Source organism: Mesoplodon mirus (assembly GCF_964341445.2).
Source record: "Mesoplodon mirus genome assembly, chromosome: 3".
Taxonomy (NCBI): domain Eukaryota; kingdom Metazoa; phylum Chordata; class Mammalia; order Artiodactyla; family Ziphiidae; genus Mesoplodon; species Mesoplodon mirus.
In genome coordinates this window covers 159186829-159207893 of record NC_138978.1, presented here as the reverse complement: position 1 = coordinate 159207893, position 21065 = coordinate 159186829, and the positions used below count along the sequence as shown (strand labels likewise).

At 44.1% G+C, this 21065-nt stretch overlaps 1 protein-coding gene across 2 annotated transcripts in view; it reads left to right on the top strand.

Moving 5' to 3' along the window:
• Nucleotides 1-19247, top strand: part of RGL1 (ral guanine nucleotide dissociation stimulator like 1) — a 127010-nt gene extending 107763 nt beyond the window's left edge. Inside the window, exons 14-18 of one of the 2 annotated variants that reach the window (XM_082612055.1) lie at nucleotides 2215-2304; nucleotides 6946-7132; nucleotides 11000-11254; nucleotides 15627-15741; nucleotides 18436-19247. In XM_082612055.1, coding sequence (XP_082468181.1) covers nucleotides 2215-2304; nucleotides 6946-7132; nucleotides 11000-11254; nucleotides 15627-15741; nucleotides 18436-18623 — 835 coding nt within the window. In that variant the 3' untranslated portion in view covers nucleotides 18624-19247. The remainder of the gene's footprint in view (nucleotides 1-2214; nucleotides 2305-6945; nucleotides 7133-10999; nucleotides 11255-15626; nucleotides 15742-18435) is intronic. The other variant, XM_082612056.1, reaches the window with a different exon arrangement.
• Nucleotides 19248-21065: the final 1818 nt, after the last annotated feature.

The window sequence follows — 21065 nt, the reverse complement described above, 5'->3', positions numbered from 1 at the left end:
GGGGGGGGGAAGGGAAGATAACGTGAAGGCATTAACATTTGGGCTGGGCTGTGAAAGAAAGAAAAGATTTCACCAGGAGAACTGGAGAAGAACATTCCAGACAGAGAGAAGAACGTGAGCAAAGGCCTGGTGGCCTGACAAGCTTGGCATTTGGAAGAACAGTTGAACTCTGGTTGGTTCACAAGGCACGGGTGTCAAAATAGAGGTTGACGAGCTTGGAAAGGTACATTAACTCCAGTGCCTTGAACGTTGGCCCAGCAGGTAGGGGTGTGTAGCCTTTACCCTGTAGTTCAGAGGATTAGAGTTCACAGGCCATATCCAGCCTACCTCCTGTTTTTACATTTTTAAATGGTTGAAAAAGAAACAAAAGAAGAGGAATGTTGTGACGTGAGGCAGTTATTTGAAATTAAAATTTTAATATCCATTAATAAAGTTGTACTGGAACACAACCCATTCATTTCCCTCTTATTTATGGTTGCTTTCATGCTTTAAAGACAGAATTGAGTAGTTGCAACAGCGACTCGCCCTGTACAGAAAATATTTGCTGACTTTTGCTGTAGACTAGGGGATTTCCTTGAAAGTTTATCATCAGGGAGGGTGAAGTTGACAGCAAAATAAGTATTTTGCCAATGAGGAAATTGAGGTTTAGAGAAGTGTTATAACTAGTCAGTGATAGAGTGGAATCAAACTCAGGTCTGCCTGACTCTAAGCCTAAGCTCCGAAGGTGGTTATATAATGTTGGACAGGTCATGTAAACTCTGGAAGCCTGTTTCCTCATTTGAAAGACAGATGATTTCTGAGGTCCTTTTAAATCTCAGAATGGGTTGGTCCTGTTACATTAAAACCTTTGATTCAAGAAAAAAAAAACTTTAATTCAGAGTACTCATCAGTTAATGAGATTTTTTTCTTTGCTAGGTAGAAAACAAAACAGTTACCGCCTCTCTTTACATTTTCTGGTCTGATGATCAGTGTGTATGAACTTCCTCACTCTGTGGATATCCTTCTCATGTATGGAACATACACACCATGGCTGGTGGTTTGGATCAGAAAGTTCAGGCTCAGAATATCAGCTATGGAATTGACTTTTTTTTTTTTTTTTTTTGCGGTACGCGGGCCTCTCACTGTTGTGGCCTCTCCCATTGCAGAGCACAGGCTCCGGACGCGCAGGCTCAGCGGCCATGGCTCACGGGCCCAGCCGCTCCGCAGCACGTGGGATCTTCCCGGACCGGGGCACGAACCCGTGTCCCCTGCATCAGCAGGCGGACTCTCAACAACTGCGCCACCAGGGAAGCCCTGGAATTGACTTTTTAATGATTAAAGGAATCTTGTTAAACATATCCCATTTTTTTCTTGCTGTTTATAAAACCGCTACGGCTTAAGTTAATATTTAAATAATTCCCATCTCAATGAATACTTCTGCTTGACCAACTCCCTGGATACATCTTTAGGTTTAAAAAAAAAGTACATGTAATAAGCAACTTACCAAGCTAATATTCACCACTTAACCTTCTTCACCTACCGAGAATCAAGTACATATCCTAGCTAGAGCTACAAACTTCATAAAAGACATTTCAAGGCAGATATAAATTCTTCTTGTGCCTGTGGAAGTTATATCTGCCTGGCATATAGATGTCTGAATCTGGAGCATTTTTAATTTAGGAGGTTTTGTCAATTAGAAATCATCTTTATATATTTTTATCAATAATATAACTGCCTATGTCTATTTACTGAAGATTAGATCATTTACAAATGTCTCTTCTTTAATTTCCCTTAGATAAACAGTAAGTTGAGCATGTACATGGGCACGCAAGCGTGCACACACACACACACACACACACACACAGTAATGGGAGGGAGGTGGGAGAGAAGAAATGATTCTTCCCCTGGCCCAGCAGTGGGTTGAGAACAATCAGGAAAACAGAAAGGAGTCAGCTTTTGATGCTGCCAGAGCAGGCAAATTCATGTGTTTGAGGCATGCAAAACGAAACAGCCTCAATCTGTACACCAGTAGGGGGGGTTTGAGGAGGGATGTGTCAATTTGTAAAATCTGGTCATTAAGTCAGTACCCTCTGACATTTGCCATAGAACAACATGGTGCATATCTTTACTTTGAATAATCAGAGCCTACCTCTAAAAGGAAGCCAGTAAATCACGTGGATTTAAATCTGTTCACCTCCCAAACTCTGGCCTCACGAGCTCCCCTCTCTCCCCCAGCTACGCCCTCTCCTGTGAGATCGAAGCTGCTGCCGATGCCAGTGCCACCTCTCCCAAACCTCGGAAGAGCATGGTGAAGAGGCTTAGCCTGTGAGTGCCACCCTGGGGTCCTGGGGCCCCAAGGGGGTCCTGTCTGAGTCAGGAGGGGAAGGATATTCAACAAAGTTCCCCTGAGCCAATTCACTCACTTGTTAAATAGTTTATCTTTCTATCAGGAATTCAATAGGTTTTCTAAATCCACTCATTCTTCCCCAGTGTTCCCTCTGGTCTGAACCATCATCGTCTCCTGCCTGGAGCACTCCAGCAACATCCTTACCGGCCCCACCCTTGCTCCAGCAATCTGTTCTCCACCCAGTAGTCTGGTCATGTGTTAAAATGTACACCAGATTACGTGGCTTCCTTGCTTTACAACTTCTGATGGTCTTATTTTAAGGTAGTCCAGAACTCCTTATCCTGTTTCACTAGGTCCAGCGTGATCTTCCCCTACTCTTCTTACCCCCTTCCTCTTGTCCGACACGCCCCCTTGTTCACCAGGATCCAGGCTCACCTGTCTCCCAGCCATCCTTCAACCACACCAGGCTCGTTCCACACTAGATGCACCAGGTGTTTGCACTAGATGTCCCTGTGGCCTGGCGTGTGCTCTCTCTGGGGCTCGCTCCTTCAGATGTCGGCAAAACCATTACCTCCTGAGAGAGCATCCTGTCTAATGTTGCCGTCTGCCCAGTCAGTCCCAATCATACCGGCTGTCACCTTCATTGGAATGTAAGCCACCTGAGAGCAGGAACCTTGTGCATCGTACTCATGGCTGTTTGCCCAGCTCAGTGCCAGGCATAGCTAACTTCGTAACACCTTGTATCCCTTTGAGTACAATCCAAAGTCTTTACAGTGGCCCTCAAGACCCTTCAAGACCTGCAGTACCAACCGAACCCCATCTGCCCGTCCCATCCCCGTCTGTCCTCTTACCTTTCCCTCTCACTCTACTCCGTGCACTCCGGCCCCCCAGGCCACCCTGAGCACACAAGTCACACTTATTTTTATTTGCTGTTTCTTCTGCTTAGAACACTGTTCCCCAGATAGCCAAATGGCTCACTCCCTCACTTCCCCCAGATCTTTGTCACCTTCTCATGAGCCTTCCCTGACCACCTTATTTAATACTACAGCCTGTCCACGTTACCTACCCTTGGCCCACTCTCTCACTCTCAGCTGCTTTGGATTTCTCCATTGTGTTTACCTCTGGCTGATGTGCTCTATGTTGTATGTGTCTGTTTATTATCTAGAATGCAAACTCTATGAAGACGGGCATTTATGTCTGTTTTTTATTCATTGCTAACCCCGGACCCTAGACTGGTGCCCTACACATAGATGATTAATAGATATTTATTGAATGAATAAATTGAGCCGTGTGCCAACACTGTTCTGAGAAAACAATACATGTATTCCTCATCCAATCCACAAAATAACCTAGTAGGTCCTGCTATTATACCAACTTTATAAACCAGGAAAGTAAGGCACAGACAAGGTAAGTAGTATGCTAGTTATTGTAGGATCTGGGCTCAAATCCAAGATTTGGCTCTAGAGCCAAGGTTATAACTCTTTTACCATCTTCCTAGTGGAGAAATACTTTCTGAAGGAAGAGGGGAAGGAAAGATGGAATGGGAAGTAAGAAGTGGAGGAGGGGAGAAGATGAGGGAGGGAAGGAAGAAAAGTAGGAGGAGAGAAAGGCTGAGGAGGAAGGAAGGAAAGGAAGACTGATGTCAGTTTAATTAGACCCTGTGCCTGGAAGCGAACCCTGCATGCTCATTTTTATATAACTGCTTCCCTTGACTCCGAGTATCTGTATTTACTGTGCTGGGTGCTCTAGCAGCTTGGGGTCCTCTCCCAGCACCCACTCTGGCAGCGTGCAGCCTTTGTGAGGATATTCATGTGAAATCCAGGAGAGGAAGTACTGTCAGGGTGCAGAGCCCTGCACAAAGTTTGGTGGCCACTCCATACATCTCTCTCGTTAGTGAAATCTTGCCGATATGCTTGAGTTTAACCCTTGGGATCTGCAGTTGAGTTTGAACATTGATTATGAATAGCACAGGTCACATGTCCCCCATCTTATTCCTTGTACATATAAAGGTGTTTGTATAACATTCATTTTCAAAAAATTTTATGATCTTAGCATTTTTTACAAGTGTTGAAAATGTATTTTTTCCTCTCCCTGCACTTAATCACCCATCATCCAACGAGATTGGAGAGAATTTTGGAGCCTTAGGGGAAGAGGTGCCTCATTTGAAGGTCAGAGATGCTTAATGTTGTGCTAGAATTAATCTTTACAATGCAGAATGACCTCATGGAATTGTACCAATGGAAGAACCTTTAGTCTTTGAACAATTTAGTTCTAAGTTAGAGACTCTCAGTTAACGAGCTAAGGACCACTAATTCACAGCCTTCAAAGGTCTACCTTGTAATTCATGGAGAAGTAAGACAGTAGCATTATTTTCTCTTCTGTGAATTGTGGTCAGTTTAGCTTTTTTCCCAAAGCCGCAGTAGTGCTTGGAGGTCCAAGAAAGGAAGTGACATGGAAAATGGGGCAAGAGATGGTGGGGTGGAGATGAGACAGAACAAAGATATGCTTTAGGTCTTGGAATTTGAGCTTGTAATTCCCAAAATTATTTAATAAAAAAAAATCAAATCCATCTTCATTGTTTCTATTATTTTATATAGCCAGTGCTTGTTTGGGTTTGGGCCTGTTTGCTAGTTTCTTTACATGCCATTCCTTCTTGAATCTTACAACTTCCTTCCTTGCTGTCTGTTAATGGTAAACAGTCATTGTCTGAGAAAGTCTTTATTTTGCCCTCACTCTTAGAATTATATTAGATGGGTATGGAGTTCAAGGATTACTGTTATTTTCACTCAGCACTTTGAAGATATTATTCCATGTCTTCTGAGTTCTGTTGTTGCTTTTGAGATGTCTGTTGAATTCTGTTCCTTTGCATTATGCCCCCTGCCCTGTTGCTTTTAAGAACTTCTTTGATCTTTGATGTACCACTGTGAAGGTTAAGTGGGGATTTAGTCTTATTTATCCTATTCAAGATGTGGTTCCTGGATCTGAGGATTCATGTGATTCATTAGTTCTGGAATCTCCTCAGCCACTGTCTCTTCAGATGTGGTCCCTTTTCCATTCTTTCATTTGTCTTCTTTTGGAATTCTCCCTACATACAGGCATTTCTTATTCCATTCTCTGTGTCTTTTAACCTCTCTTATTATTCATGTCTTTATATTTTGATGCTGATCTCTGAGGATTTTCTTCAGACCTATCATCTAGTTCACAAGTTTTCTCTTCCACATTTATTTAATCCTTCCACTGAGTTTTTAAATTTAAGTCACTACCTTTTTCACTCTAGAAGTGAAATTGTTTTTGCAAATTACCTTCCTGTCCTTTTGTCAGAGTGTCTTGCTCTTAACTCCCATTTTCAGTTTCTTCTTGTACATCTTTAATGTTTTTCAACATACTTGTTTAATAGCTTGGCTCATGGTAGACACTCAAATATTTGTTGAATGAATGAATGAATAAATTATTACTTTTTTTCTGATGGTTCTTGTAATCTAAAGTTCTCAGGAGCCTAGATTTGCTGTTTTGTTATGCCGGTTGACTCTCTCTTTGGGTGGGTTATTTCCTTGTGTGTATTTTGTAACTTTGTATTGTGAGCTCATCTTTATCAGGGAATTCTCTGCAGCCTATGTTGAAGGTGTACTCCTCCAGGAAGTTTGTTGCTGTTGCTGTTGTTTTTTAAATGCTAATTTCTTCAGAAGGATCACTGGCCTGAGAGTTCCTAGTTCCTGGACGAGCTAAGTAATAGCAGATCTGAGTGAGGTGCTGGCTAAAATCACACATGATCAGGGGAGGCATTTTTCTCCTACCCAAGCTCAGGCCAACAGGTAAATTTTGCTGCCTTCCTATGTCAGTAGGAAGATTTTTTTTTTAGCCCATCATTTTACTAAGGGTACAGCCCTCTGAGGATCCTGGCTCTTTGTAAAGGATGTCAGTACTAACTGCCCACCTTACATAGACAGAAGCCCTCATCTTTGGACCCTGCGTACGTGTTGAAACCCATGTGCCTAGTTTGCCAGGGTTGGTACCTCCACTCCCCATCCAGAGCAGAATTAGTTTGCATGTCCTGATTTTCAGTGCACTTTTCATCTCTGGCCTGCAGGGACTTTTCTTACTGTCTTGCAAGCCCAACTTTAAAAAGAATTTTTAATGTTTCTTATCTAGTTGTTTTATAGTGAAGGAGTTTAGGTTATTTTAGTTCACTAGATTGTTAGAAAAGAAGTCTTCCTTCTTGGTTTCTTGTCCAGCACAGTGCCAGCCTCCTTCTTCTGCCTCCTGGATTTCATTTTATGGTGGGAAGTGATAGGGGTGTGGCCACGGCAATTTGACCCTGCCAAAGCAGTACAGAACTCTCAAAAAATGGAGAACCATTGACCCAGAAAGACCTCAGATTAATATGGCCTTTCATTCAGCTAAGCAATCTGTGTGTTCTTTGAGGTTAGAAATAACCTATTGGGACAAGATGTTTACTATGATCTGTTAGAAACTTTGTAGCAAATGTTTCCCTAAAATAATAATGACAGGGTACACAAGACTGAGAAAACATCAAGGATTCAATTAACACAAAAATGTTTGCTTAATCATGGATTCCAGATTTGTAAGAGCCTGAATGCCTGGCATTATGTTTTCTGCAGACTGTTTCTGGGGTCGGACCTTATCACCAGTAGCACTCCCACCAAAGAACAGCCCAAGTCCACTGCCAGCGGGAGCTCTGGTGAGAGCATGGACTCTGTCAGTGTGTCATCCTGTGAGTCAAATCACTCAGAGGCGGAGGAGGGCTCCATCACTCCCATGGACACACCTGATGAGGCTCAAAAAAAGGTATAGACTTAACCCTTTTCCGTAATTCCTAATGTGGGCACCTGACCTAGTGTTTGCCACACGAGGGGTGTCTGTTTTCCAGTTGATCACTCTACAGCATTTTGCAAGTCATGTTTTTAAGAGGTGTTAAAAGCAGAGTTCAATCTGGGGACTCATTTCTTATAGAAACATGTCTAGAAGTGATAAGCCTGTTTGTTCATTCATTGAGCCTTTGAAATATTGTTCCATTCCCACATCCAGAGGCAACTGAAGGACTGTGACTTGTAACATGAGCTACACTTTATTCAGGAGATGGAGAATTTTCTTGGAGCAAAAAGTCAAGAGCCAAAGATGTGTCAGTCTCTCGGTGTCATACCTTGTCTCAGCCAAGGTTTTACCACAATAATGGTGCAGGGCAAACCACTCCAAAACTTAGTGATCTCAAACAGCAACCATTTATCCCCTGTCCTGCATCTGCAGGTTGGATTGGGCTTGGCCCTAGGCCATGGGTTTGGTCTAGGTCCGCTCTACCTGCCTCTCGTTATTTTTGGAGTTAAGAGCCACCCAGGGCATGCTCTTATCGTGCTAAATTGGATGAGCAAGAGGGCAGTCCCAGTCCTGCAAGCACGTAACAAGGCTTCACTTGGGTTCTGTCTACCAAAATTTGTTGGCCAAAGCAAATCATGTGGCCAAATCCCACATAAATAAATGAGGTGGGGAACTATATGCCACTTGTCATGGGAGGAACTGTGGAGTCTCAGGGCAAAGGGCATGGATGCAGGAGAGGTTGAGGAATTGGTAATAAGGGTATAATCTACTGTGTCCCCCAAAAGGGAAAGTGATGAGAAGTGATAAAGGAATTCCCAGAGAGAGTTTTTGTTCTCCATAGCTGCATAAATAAGTGAAAAGAAAACAAAAGATCCACCTTCATCTTCTATACACACCTGCTTCAGTCTGTTGCTCAAGGAGCTTGGATCAGAGATGTCAACTTTGGTGTGACTAGGACTTGCACCATTTTGGGGAGGATCTTGGCTAGCCAGACTTGCTGTGTAAGTGACTTCTGGCCCCTTAACTTATGCTTAGGCCAGTGAGGTAGAGTGTTGGTAACAATTCCTTCCTTTCATTTGTATCTGCCATTCTGCAAGGGGATGCGTGTGCTGTTTCACATTGTGTTATAAGCACCAGCAGCAATCTGGGAACCCTCAGGTGACCTTGTCACAAAATAGCCAATCCAGGAAGGGCTCATTAGACCTGAGATGACTCAGATGCTGCCCTAGCGGGATTTCTCACCCTTTTGCTTTGAAATCTGGAGACACATCTTTAATGCTCCAAATATTGAAGGAAAGCTCTGCAAACACCCACGGACTGGCTGTTCTCTCAGGCATATCTCCTTAATCAGGGATGGAATCATTCTCCGTGACTTGACACTCAGCATTGACTTTGTCAAAATCTGGAGTGAGGCCCCATCATTCACCTTTTGACAGGTTCTTAAGCTTTTTAGGCCCCATTTCTGATGATGGACATTGTACAACAGTGACAACTAAGCTATTGCCCACATCTTTGTGGGATTTCTCCCTGTCCAGGAAGGAGGTAGAATCACATTTGCATCTGTTGATGCAGTGGACGTGCACACAGGTCTGGGTCATCCCTTTTAAAACTATGCAGAAGCCCTGCGTGTGTCCTGTGCACACCCCTTGCTGCATCCTTTTTGTCTCCCCCCCTTATCACACTGGCTCTTCAGTTTCTTGCGCAAGTCATGAATTTTAATTCTTTGGATGAACATTTTTCAGAGTCACGAATTTCTGTGGGTTTAAAAATGAGTAATTGAATTGGACGCAAGTAGTTGCTGGGCTGCAGAAGCCCCGAATGTTAACTGGAAAGGCCTCAGTCCTGCTCAGTGCTTGGCTGGCCCCAGAGACCTTCACAGCTCCTCCCTACCCTGAGGTCCTGCAGCCCTCCCCACCCACCCTGCCTTTCCCACTGGCCACACTGTGAGGTCCCTCTTGAGTAACGTGTAATTTGCATTCCTTTTTCTTCATTCCCCTGATGGTGGTTTCTAAACATTTATTTCACATTTGCTCCACACTACTTAAATTCCCAGTAAGAATTTGGGCTCAAGAGGTGGTCTGTTTAATGGTGCTATAACCCAGGCATCTTCAAGGCTTTATCTTAAATGTCATTAAAATCATGGAAAAAATCTAACAAAAGATAAAGGATTTATGTGGAGGAAAGGAAAGGGGAAAAAATTGAACCAGTAATTGGAAAGGGGACCCTCTTGGCTACTGTGTAGTATACCTGCAAGCAAAGTCAGGCTGTTAAAATTATCCACCACCAGTTAGCCCTCAAATTGAGCCACTAAGTTGATTCACTTGGGAAGCTAAGAAAAAAAAAAAGTAACTAAACAATGTTATGATAAAGCCTCAGTTAGACTCCTGCATTACTAGAGTTGTCACATCATCTTGCTGGCTCTATTAAACTAATGATGCAGTCGAATTGAATGTACGGTTATTTAACGTACAGTTATGCCACAGGAAAGGGAAGTCATAGGAAATAAAATAGAGGAGACTCCATTTTACTTGGAAGCCAGATAATCAGAAAGCTACATTTCTGTACTTTGTTTCCATGGGAAGGTAGATGGGTACGAAAGAAATTAGTAAGTTATTTGTTTTTTAAATGACTTCCAGATTATTTTATTGGATTAATGTGGTATAATTTAGCTCAGCTCATTTTGAGAAATTATTTGTAATTTTCTATAAAAAGAATTGATATTTCAAATGATTCAATTAATGATATGTTTTGGACCACCACCTAATGATCTGGGGGCATTCTATTTCTTTGGTATTTGGTGTTGCACATATAAGAACCCTGTCGTTAATCAGAAAAACACGTTAACTCTAGTACCTCATTCTTTAATTATCCTTGGTATACAACATGAAAATGTGTACAGTTGGTTCTGGAAGCAAATGTGGTTAAGTGGTGGAGCCTCTCATAGGCTGTGTTCCCTTGGGCAAGTCACTCTGTTTCTCTGAATCGTGTTTCCCTCATAGTTCTAATGATCTGAATTTTGTTCACAAGATAGTTGGGAGACCAAAATGAAATAAGATGTCTGAAAGCTCATCACAAAACTCATGGCCTCACAGTCCTGAGAATCCCTGGGGCAGTGCTGTGCTGTGTTCATTCACCACATTCTCGCCGACTACAGACTGGGCCTTGGCTGCACCCTTGCTCTGTGAACCTGGCCATGGAAGTCAGGAAACTTGAGAGCACAGCCTGACAGTGCTGTCAACAGCCGTGGCCTCAGGTTCCTCAGCAGTAGAGAGGGATTGGGGCCAGGCCATCTCCAGGTGCCTTTCCAGGGCTCCTGTTCCCTGCAGAACTCGATAATCTGTGGTCCTCATCTTAGACACTTCTAAAAATATAGCCATTTCTCTCCTGCTCCAAAATCTGACAGTGAAACGGAATCACAATAGAAAGGATCTCTGCGGGGCAGGTTAAGCATCCTTCCTGCTCGAGGCGGTAGGACTGAGCTTGCTTTCTGCCCGGTGGGCTTCGGGGTTCCTTCACAAGCCCGTATTGCCTCTAGTTTCTGGTATTTGCTGCCACCTGCTGGTTACCCTCCTTCAGCGCAGCTAAAAGCTCGGGGAATGAGAGGACCACCTTGCCTGCCATGATGCAGAGTGATTCAGCTGAGCCCTGAGTCACTGACAGGCATCTGCCATGGGGGTGCTTCCACCAGAAATAAGACGCACGTGTGCTGTGGGCTGCTGTGAAAGAAATAACGGAAGTTTATTAGTCTCAACATCGACCTCTGCTTTGAAACTTGGGAAGCACACTGTTGGCCAGGGTTCCTAACAGTTCTGCTTCCTTCTGGGCTGTCTACCCTTCCAGCTCTCCGAGTCCTCCTCCTCATGTTCCTCCATCCACTCCATGGACACAACTTCCTCAGGGATGTCGGCCTTGACGCACCCCCTCTCCTCCCCTCCGCCCTGCAACAACAACCCGAAAATCCACAAGCGCTCTGTCTCTGTGACATCCATTACCTCGACAGTGCTGCCCCCCGTTTACAACCAACAGAACGAAGACACCTGCATAATCCGCATCAGCATAGAGGACAACAATGGCAACATGTACAAGAGCATCATGGTAAGGCGCTCAGACCGACACCCGAGTACTCACGTGCCGTGTCAGCACATATACATGCATTCACACAAAATGAGTATGTGCCACATGAATCAATGCCCATATCTCCCTGGATATAGACTAATCATATATAAAAATCTGCAGTGCGTATAGGATATAATTTTTACGTCTTAAAAGTTGCTAAACCTTATTCATCCAGGTCAGTATCACCCTCTTCAAAACTCTCAGCTGAGATGACTACATACAGGCATCCCAGGGACGATGCCACTGCTGCACGCCTCCTTGCAGGTCTTCCTGGGGATTAGCGTGTCTGCATTTATCATTGAATTGCTGTGCATTCCTAGCAATCTCCTCGGTGGTGGCAAAGCTTTCTCCTTTAGTCACTTGGACTCAGACTTAGTAAAGTGGATGATCAAGCTGGACAGTTTGCGTCCACGAGGAGCTATGCTTATAAATAAATGAGACTGACCTTTTTGAGCTTCCTATAAAAACTCTGTTTCTGAGCACAGTCCCCGAAATGTGTTGAATAATGGCAGTCTTTTTGGAATACATACAGAGCCTCTCCTGGTAATGACCTTGGGTGTGTAAGGTCTGGTGTGTTTATTACAAGAATAGACTCCTTATCTTAAAGGATGTATCATGTATTGAAAAGCAGACTCTCCTTTGCAGTAAAACCCCACAGTAAAATGTAAATCTCGCATCTCTACGCATCTTCATGACTTGCCTTCTTCAAGCCACACTGACTGCTTATAAGCTTAGCTTTGAATATGATGTAAGTGATAAGGAGTCACTGTCTTTTAACATCTGAAGAAAAGCTTTACTAAAGCGTTCACTAAATCAACAAAATATTTCTTGAACATTAGTTGTGTACTAGTCATTGGACGGGGCTTTGGGAACATAGAGATGAATGAGACATTTCTGTCTTTGAGGAACTTATAATCAAAAAGGAGATCATAAAGCATTTTTCAAAACGTACTAAATACTTTAATAGAGGTCAGATCAGATTGTAAAGGGCCTGCAGGCCTCATGAAGGAGTTTGCATTAATCTTGCAGTAGGGTCTTATCGCAGGCTTTTAGGTGGCGATCAGATTTGTTCTTTAGAGAAGTAGCTGGCATTGTGGAGACCTGATTCAGAAGTGCATGGGGAGTAGATTGGAGGTGGCAGAGCAAGTTAGAAGCTTCCATTATATTCCATGTAGGACGTGTTAAGGTTTTGAATGATGGTCATGTGGCTGGAGATGGTATGGATTTTTGCAAGATTTTTCTAAGTTAGAATTATGGAATTCATCCATTTAGTTATGAACTTTTTGGTTACTGTTCTGGGGGAGTGGAAGAGGGAGGACGAAAGGTTGTCCAGGCAGCCGGATGGTTGGTGGTCCCATCCAGTGCGGTGTAACTACTGGAGCGGGGGGTTTGGGGTGCACTTAATCCAAGGTCACCATAGGACATCCAAATGGCATCACCTAGTAGATGGTGAGAAACACAGGTTGGTGCAAGGCTGGTGGTGCTGGGGTTGGCTGGATGCGGTGGTGCAGCGAGTGAGGAAGGGCTGAGGCGGAGCCCACGTGGTGGCGAGGGAGGGGTGATAAGGGAGTGTCCGAGAGGAAGGGGCGCCACCAGGCAGCCGAGGTCATCAGCCGTATTATTGTATTTTCAGGGTGGTTTACTCACATGGCTTCTCTCACATATGCCAACCAGGGGAGTAAGTGCCAGCTGTGTAACTACGGTGTCTCTGAACTAAAAGGAACCGAGAACTGAACACGCAGCAATGCGGATGAATCTCTAAAACACCATGTTGAGCCAAAGAAATCAGATATCCCGCATTCTGCCGGAGTCTGATCTTTCAAAAACAGGCCCAACCTGTGGCGTTAGAAAACTAAGCTCCGGGAAGGGCACAGGGAATGTTTCGCATTCCTATTTAAGGTGTATGAGGGTGACACCCAAGCATCCTTCAGTATCGAAACCACCAGCCACAGGTGGTGGTTGAGCATTTGAAATGGGCAAAGTCCAAATTGAGATATGCTGTGTGAAATACACACCAGGTATTTGAACACCAGGTATTTGAAGGCTTGGTACAAAAAAATAACAATAATGAGAACATAAAATATCTTACTAACAATTTTGTATTGATTTTATGCTGATACAATATTTTGGACATATTGGGTTAAGTAAAATATTAAAATTTCCCTTTTGAAAAATAATTAAATGTGGCTACTAGGTATTTAAAATCACAGATGAGGGACTTCCGTGGCGGTCCAGTGGTTAAGACTTCGCCTTCCAATGCAGGGGGTGTGGGCTCGATCCCTGGTCGGGAAGCTGAGATCCCACGTGCCTCACGGCCAGAAAAAAACAGAAGACAGAAGCAATATTGTAACAAATTCAATAAAGACTTTAAAAATGGTCCACATTAAAAAAAATCTAAAAAAATAAATAAAAATAAGATAAAATAAATAAATTAATTAAATTACAGATGAGGCTCGAATTATATGTATCTACTGGCCAGTGCTGGTTCAGGATATCAGCGTAAGGCTGCACAGCTGAGCTGTTAGTATTGTCTGTGATCATCAGTTCCCCGCAGTAGCGTTTATGGTACAAAGTGACAGACTTTCGAGGAAAGCCCTTGGCCAGCCCATCCTTGTTTGGACACACCTGGGGAGGTTTAAGGTAAAATAAGCGTAGCCTGGTTTTCTCCTTAGGTAGGTTTAAAGCTGATAACTTAACATTAACCACCTTAACCCAACAACCATCCCCCAAGTTGGTGTCCTTTCTCCTCTGACTTTTTATGCTTCTGGACCAGTTTGATCCAGCTGCAGGAGTACTTCCTTTAGACTATAAAAAATTTATTTTTCTCCTTTAGAATTTTGTATGCATCTGTTTCTCCCTTGTATAAGGAGGTGCCAGATGTTTTGGTAACAGACCCTTGAGCACGGTCGTTGTCACTTACAGGGACCCCATTGTAATGCATATTGTTTACTGAATCACAAATACAGCTGCTGCCCCAGATCGGAGGGAGGCCTGTGTGCCCCAGACATCCTTGAGCTCACAATAAGAGTTTCTTGGAAAAAATCAGACTACTACGTTGTCATCTCTTCTCTTTTTTGGCTGTCTCTCTCCTCTTACCTCTTGGTGAGAATAGCTTTTATTTTTAAGTAAGAATAATCTGTGTTTCATTTTGCTTTCTTTCAAATTTAAAGAAATCACCCAAGGGATAGTACATAAGTCAGCCCCCTTTTCCTGTTGCTCTGAGTACCCTGAGAATAGTTGGCTGATGGGCAGAGATGAAGGGGAGAATTGGGGTGAGAGGAGGCTTAACTTGCACTTTAAAAAATGTTAGATTTATTATTTTTAAACACTTAGAAGCTCATTTTTATTGAAGCATAATTTACATATAATTACATACACAGATCTGAAGTGTTCAGTTCTTTGGGTTTTTATAACTATAACCATATATATGTGTACATATAGTTACATATGTATACTTCTGTTATATAACCACCACCCCAAGTCTAGATAAATAACATTTTTTATCCGCCCCGTCCAAAATTCCCTTATGCCCCTTCAATCCTGCTTTAACCTTAGTTGAAGATAAGGTTAGCTAGTTTTCTAACCCCACAGGTTAATTTGGCCTGTTTTTGAAAGAACAGACTCCTGCAACATGTCATCTTCTGTGTCTGCTTTCTCTGGCTCACCCGTGATGTTTGTGAGATGCATCACGTTGTTACATGTCTCAGTTCTCAGCTCCCTCTAGCTGTTGAGTCGTGCTCTTATCGTGAACGCACTACATTGTCTTTATCCTTCCCTGTTCTCCTATTGATGGAGATGCAGGTAGATTCCACTTTGGGGCTGTTATGAATAAATCTGCTATGAACGTTTGTGTACAAGTCCTTTCGTGGACATAATGATTTTATTTTTCTTGGTAGGTACCTAGGGGTGGGATTCCTGGGTTGTAGAGCCACTTGTGCTTTTTGAAATGGTCAGTGTGCAGAACTGTGGCCGTTCTGACCCACAGGTTGTAACCAGTGCTCAACAGGTGAGGATAATTTTGGCCCAGGACTGCAAACGCTGTGCATTTTTCACAATTCCCTCATATATATTCTTCCACCGGAACCTCCATTGGAACTGGCAAGGCACCCAGTCTCTCTGTTTTGATGGGGTTAAGACACTGTGGCTTTGAGAGAGCAGGTGACCGAGAGAAAAGATGACCTGAGGGTGGAGCCAGGACTGGAACTTAGGAGTGCTGGCTCTTGGTCCTCTCTCACTCCACCTGGCCATTTCTCCCGGGAAGGCACAAGACAGCAAGAATAAGAAGGTCAGCACAACTCTTCCAGGAGACATGAAGCTAAATGCTTTACACACCCTTTCATTGTCTTTCCAGTTGACGAGCCAGGACAAAACTCCCGCCGTGATCCAGAGGGCGATGTTGAAGCACAATCTGGATTCGGACCCGGCTGAGGAGTACGAGCTGGTACAGGTCATCTCGGAGGACAAAGGTAGGCACGTGTTCCTTCTCAAGGCAGATTGCCCCAGTGTGAGAAGACAGGAAGTGGACACAATGTCTTTCTTAAATGGAACCAAGTGAGGGTTTTTTTTTGTTTTTGTTTTTTTGGTACACGGGCCTCTCACTGTTGTGGCCTCTCCCGTCGCGGAGCACAGGCTCCGGATGCGCAGGCTCAGCGGCCATGGCTCACAGGCCCAGCCGCTCCGCGGCATGTGGGATCCTCCCGGACCGGGGCACGAACCCGTGTCCCCTGCATCGGCAGGTGGACTCTCAACCACTGCGCCACCAGGGAAGCCCCAAGTGAGGGTTTTTAATCACGCTAGGGCAGAGTTGCCGGGAGCCATATGCCATCACCTCGCTGGTAGAATCAAGCTTCTCAGGCTGGTCCCCCAGCAGCCCTTGTTGCTTTCTGCGGTCTTGCTGAGCGTTCCTCCCGCCCATTCTCTGTAAACTTCTCCTCAAGCCTTCCTGTAGGAAGAGGTCCCTCCCTGTGTCAGGAGCTGGGGAATGGACGGAGTCTGTTAGCTCTTTGCAGACGGCCATGCACCTCCAGTAACCAGTAATGTGTGTCCAGGTTGTGCATGACCCTGAAAGGTCGCAGTTCCTGCAATAATTTCTCATGGTTTCAGTTAACCACTTATGAGGGTCTGTCCTTCAGTTGATCCTTATTCATGATTGATCTTCAAGCAGCAAAAGCTTCCAGCGCCAGGATTGGAAGGTTCTTTACCTCACACTTACTGAGGCAAAGAACTGGTGATTATGAAATGTTCCAGTTTGCCTAGGAGTCCATTAGTTGAAGAAATCCCTTTTATGAAAACTCCGGGCACATAATCCCCCTGCATGTATCAATTTGCTAATCTGAATCGGGGTTGTATTTGTTGAGGGGTAGGAGGCGAGCTGGTAGGTAACTCCTCTATGCCGTGTCACGTCCGAGAAGGAGACTCAGGAAGACTGAGTCTCTTTTCCAAGTGCACAAGGAGTAGCCAATACTGTTGACTGAGGCCAACCCTGTCTGCTGACAGACCGAGCACAGACCAATGCAAGTGACTCAAGGGAGGGCTGTTCCCCAACAAGCATTCCCCCTAGAAAGGAAAAGAAGAATTATACAAGGCGGGGATGATGGAAGGGAGCAGTTATTCATACGCCATTTGACCAACAGATCACCCAGGGCTGTATCTCGGGCCCCGACGAGAGTAGGCGAAGTTGGAGTCGTACCTTTTCTTAGCGATGAAAAACTACAGCCTCTGAGAAAATTCTTGGAAGTTTTCTTTCGTCGAGCTGAGCCCTAGGTCATTGGGCAAACCTTTCTCAGTTTCATCTTTTAATGTAGTTACTGTTAAAAGTCCAAGCCTGAAAAGTGGTCTCTTGGGTTTTACCATGTCATCCACAAACCAACACGCCAAGCTGAGGCCAGTGGGTGTGAAGGTCCAGGAGTCCCGGAGTGCAGCTGGGGCCCAGCTTCACCAGCTGTGTGGTGGCAGGTGGGCTGCTTGACCTCCCTGGGCCTTGGTCCTTAATTAGTTAAATGGCGACAATACCCTACTGGTTCCTTGTGCATCATGGGTGATTATGACAGGAAATAATGCACCCAAAAGTGTACCGTACTGGAGATATGTTGATATATAGCTGTGAGGTAGGTTATTACTGACCCAGGAATATGTGGGCAGGAGACTGGGGACACTTTAAGGGAGTTATCCTTTATAGAACATTTGTGCAAAATATAGCAGAGTCACGCAGAAGCTGATTGCATCAGTTGTGCTGTGGAATCTCAGTGGTCGAAGTTAACGTAAGGTCGACTTAATCCAGTTCTGAAGGCAGACACCTCTCCTGGTTGCCTCCGTCACTCCACTGCCGCAAAGCAAGACTTGCACATTTTACCTTTTTTTTCCCCTGTTGGTTTTTTAAGATATCCATTACCCCTGAGTGCTTAAGAGTATATACCTTCTTTTAAAAATAAAAATGAATTCAAATCACTTTGCTCAATGACTTCATATTATGCTTGGAATAATCCTTGTTCAAAAATTGCAGCTATCTATATAGGTGGGAGTCACTGCAGTAGGCAATGGTTTAAATGTTAAGAGATAGATACCATCTTATTTGGTTGCCCTTTAATATTAAAATGCAAGTTCTTAAGGAAGCAAGGCCTCAAATGGTGTAACATACTGGTTTGATTTGGGATTAATTAAAAAATACTTTGATATTCCAAGTTAAGAGTACTGGAAAACGGTGTAGATTTTCTGCCTTTTCCCCGTGTTATTGGATTCGCTTAGTCTCTGAAAAACTGCATAGTGGAGTGGAAAATGGACTGCGGGAGGCTGGAAACCCGGGTTGGGGTCCCAGTTCTGCCCCTGACGAGCTGTGCTCTTGGGAATGTCTTTTAACTCCTGTAGGCCTCTGCTTCCTACTGCACTTCCTTCCAGCTAAAACATCCTGCATTTGCGCATTTTGTTCGTGGCTTGAATTTCTAAGATTGGATTCGCACTTAGATTTTTTAACTTGGGATTGGGAAAATTGTTGGAACCAATTTGCGGGGAGGAAGTGGTGGTCATTGTCTGGTTCCGTTTGCATTCCAGGGACAAAGGGCCATAGTCCCAGCCATGTGTCTGAGCAGAACTTCCACCTGCTACGGTCAGTGCTGGGCTGACCTACACGAGCTGACTACCTTCTCTTTCCTCATCTTTTTTAGAACTCGTGATCCCAGACTCGGCAAATGTCTTCTATGCCATGAACAGCCAAGTGAACTTTGACTTCATCTTACGCAAAAAGAACTCTGTGGAAGAGCAAGTAAAACTGCGTAGCCGGACCAGCCTGACGTTGCCCAGGACAGCCAAACGGGGCTGCTGGAGCAACAGACACAGCAAAATCACCCTCTGAAGGGAGAGACCAGTGGCCCCTTGCTTGCCAAAGGCAGGGTGGGGCTGAGAACAGGCCGTGGTGATTGCAGCTACCACCCAGTGTTAAAGGATCATTGGTGAGGTGGACAGATATTTATTGAGTAAGTACCTCTGGTGTGCAAGGCACTATGATAGGCATCGTGGGGAGATCGGAGATGAACTTGACACGAAAAGCATGATTCTCTTTGACCTATCTGAGATCGAAATGCAAAATTACCCACATTTATAAATATATATGTATGTACACATATTTGGTATGTGTGTGTATATATATAAATATGAGGGACTTATGGGATATTCTGGACTATGGAGAAACAAATTTGCACAATGGCCTGGGAAGTCGAGGTCACTTTTTACAGGGAACTAGAAGGAACTCAGAACCTCGTCTCCTACCTTCCAAGTAAACGGAATCAACCCTAGGAACACAGAGTGTCCTTTGTACCAGTATTATAAGCAGTCCAAACTATTTCTATAAAGGGAGAGGATTACTTTCTCAATCAAGTGCCACCAGAAAAGAACAACCGCAGAGGTGGGAACTGCCACAGGCTGAATGAAAGGCCACCTCGGAAAGGGTTTGGATGAGCCAGTGGCTTTGACCTCTGCTTGCATCGGCCAATTTCTGCTACCCCAGGGAGGGCAAGGAGCAGCTTTGGAGGCCTGTCTGAGCCACTGGTCCAGCCGTTGTGACACCTCTGGAGGCAACACAAGCCCATTTTGATTTCTGGCAACTGCATTGTTCGTTTCCCCCCCCTAAAGAACATATCACAATCATTCTTGCACATATAGCCGTGTTCTTTGGTAACTTATCAGCCAGAAAGGAAAGCACAAAAGGATGATGACCCATGTGGACTCTGATCTGTCTCGGAATGCCACGACTTCATTGTTTTTTTCTGATTGCCTTTTGCATGTGAAACTACATGTCTGCCGTCTTTTGCCATCTGGATCACAGTACCTCTATATTACGTGCAATTTGTTCCTCAGGTGTAGAAATTCCTACTGCGATTGATTATAACTGATGATTTTGAGCCTGTGAAAGATTTCTGAACAGCGATTGCTCTGTGAATAGCCCCTCGGAAGATGTTCACTGCTGAGAGCAGTGTCCTGTTCTACTTATTAACTTCTATAGCCTTCCTGTGCCTAGTCATGGGGAAAGAAATGGGGCTCCGTATATTATCCAACTCGTTTCTAAAGAGGTACGTTCTTCCAGATGGAATCAATAACTTCTTTTTTCAGGTTTCCACACTTGGTATCACAGTATCACTGTTAAGTGACACTTTTGTCTCCAGTACCACCATCATCCTCTCCCTTCCAAATCTGAGCTGTGGCTGGGGTTTGAACTACAAAGCCATACGTGAGATGTTGACACGTTTAAGAAGCACTTTCAGAATGTTGTCCTTTTTAAGAAGAAAATTCTCAAAATGCCAGTTTTTATTCCAAAAATAAAGAATGAACCCAGATATGAAGTGCAGATTGTAATGTGGAGCTTTTTTTTTTTTTTCCTCCTATCCTGTAAGACAGCTCCCAAAGGTTATGTGTGATTTATGTTACATAAATAGCCATATGAAATCTGCAAGAAACACCAGGGAAAGTCTAGAGATTTGTGGCGGTGGACCAAAGAATGAGAATGAGCCAGGAAGGCCTCAGATTTCCTTTAGGTCTTTCTAGATCAGACTGCATTGTAAAGACCGACTGGTTTCAACTAGTTGAAAAGCACTTTTTTTCTGTTTGCGAGGCTGATTCGATTTGTGCTTCTGTGCGTGGAGGAGGGATGGCCAGGGTGCTAGACATCATGGGGACTGAAGGAAACGTAGCCTCAGCCTGAATTTCTTGGTTGGAAGGTCAAAAAGAAAATGCAGAACTGTTGGCCTGGTTTAGGGCGCGGCTACCAAGACATACGTGTTGTGCCCATGTGCTCGCCTTGTGTATTTATACTGTATATGTAGAGTCTAGATTTATATACTGCAATGTAAAATATATATATATATATTTTCCTTTTTTAAAAAAGACAATGGAAGTTACAAGTAGATAAACCATAGCCTCATTTATTTAATGCCACTTTAACTGTCTTAAATTTGTTTCCTGGTGGACAGCCGGGTTAATACTTTTAGCTGCTCGCATGCTTGTCTTTCTGCATCTCCATCATCTGTTTACCTTTTGGTCAAATTAATAAACTGGCTTGGGACTTGGTTGGCATGTGCGGCCAGACCCAAAGGGATTGTATCTGGAGTATTAATCTGGTGGATCTGGGTTCCAGGTATGTCAAGGAGCATTTTCGAAGCCCATGCTGGTTCAGTTGGGGGGAGCAGAGGGAAAGCCAGTGGCACAGTTAGGAGAGACCCTCTCCACTGGTAAGTGTCGTGCGCATCTAGGGGGAAAGAATGACATCTTAGGAAACTGCCATCAGAGGTGATGCCTTGCTGGA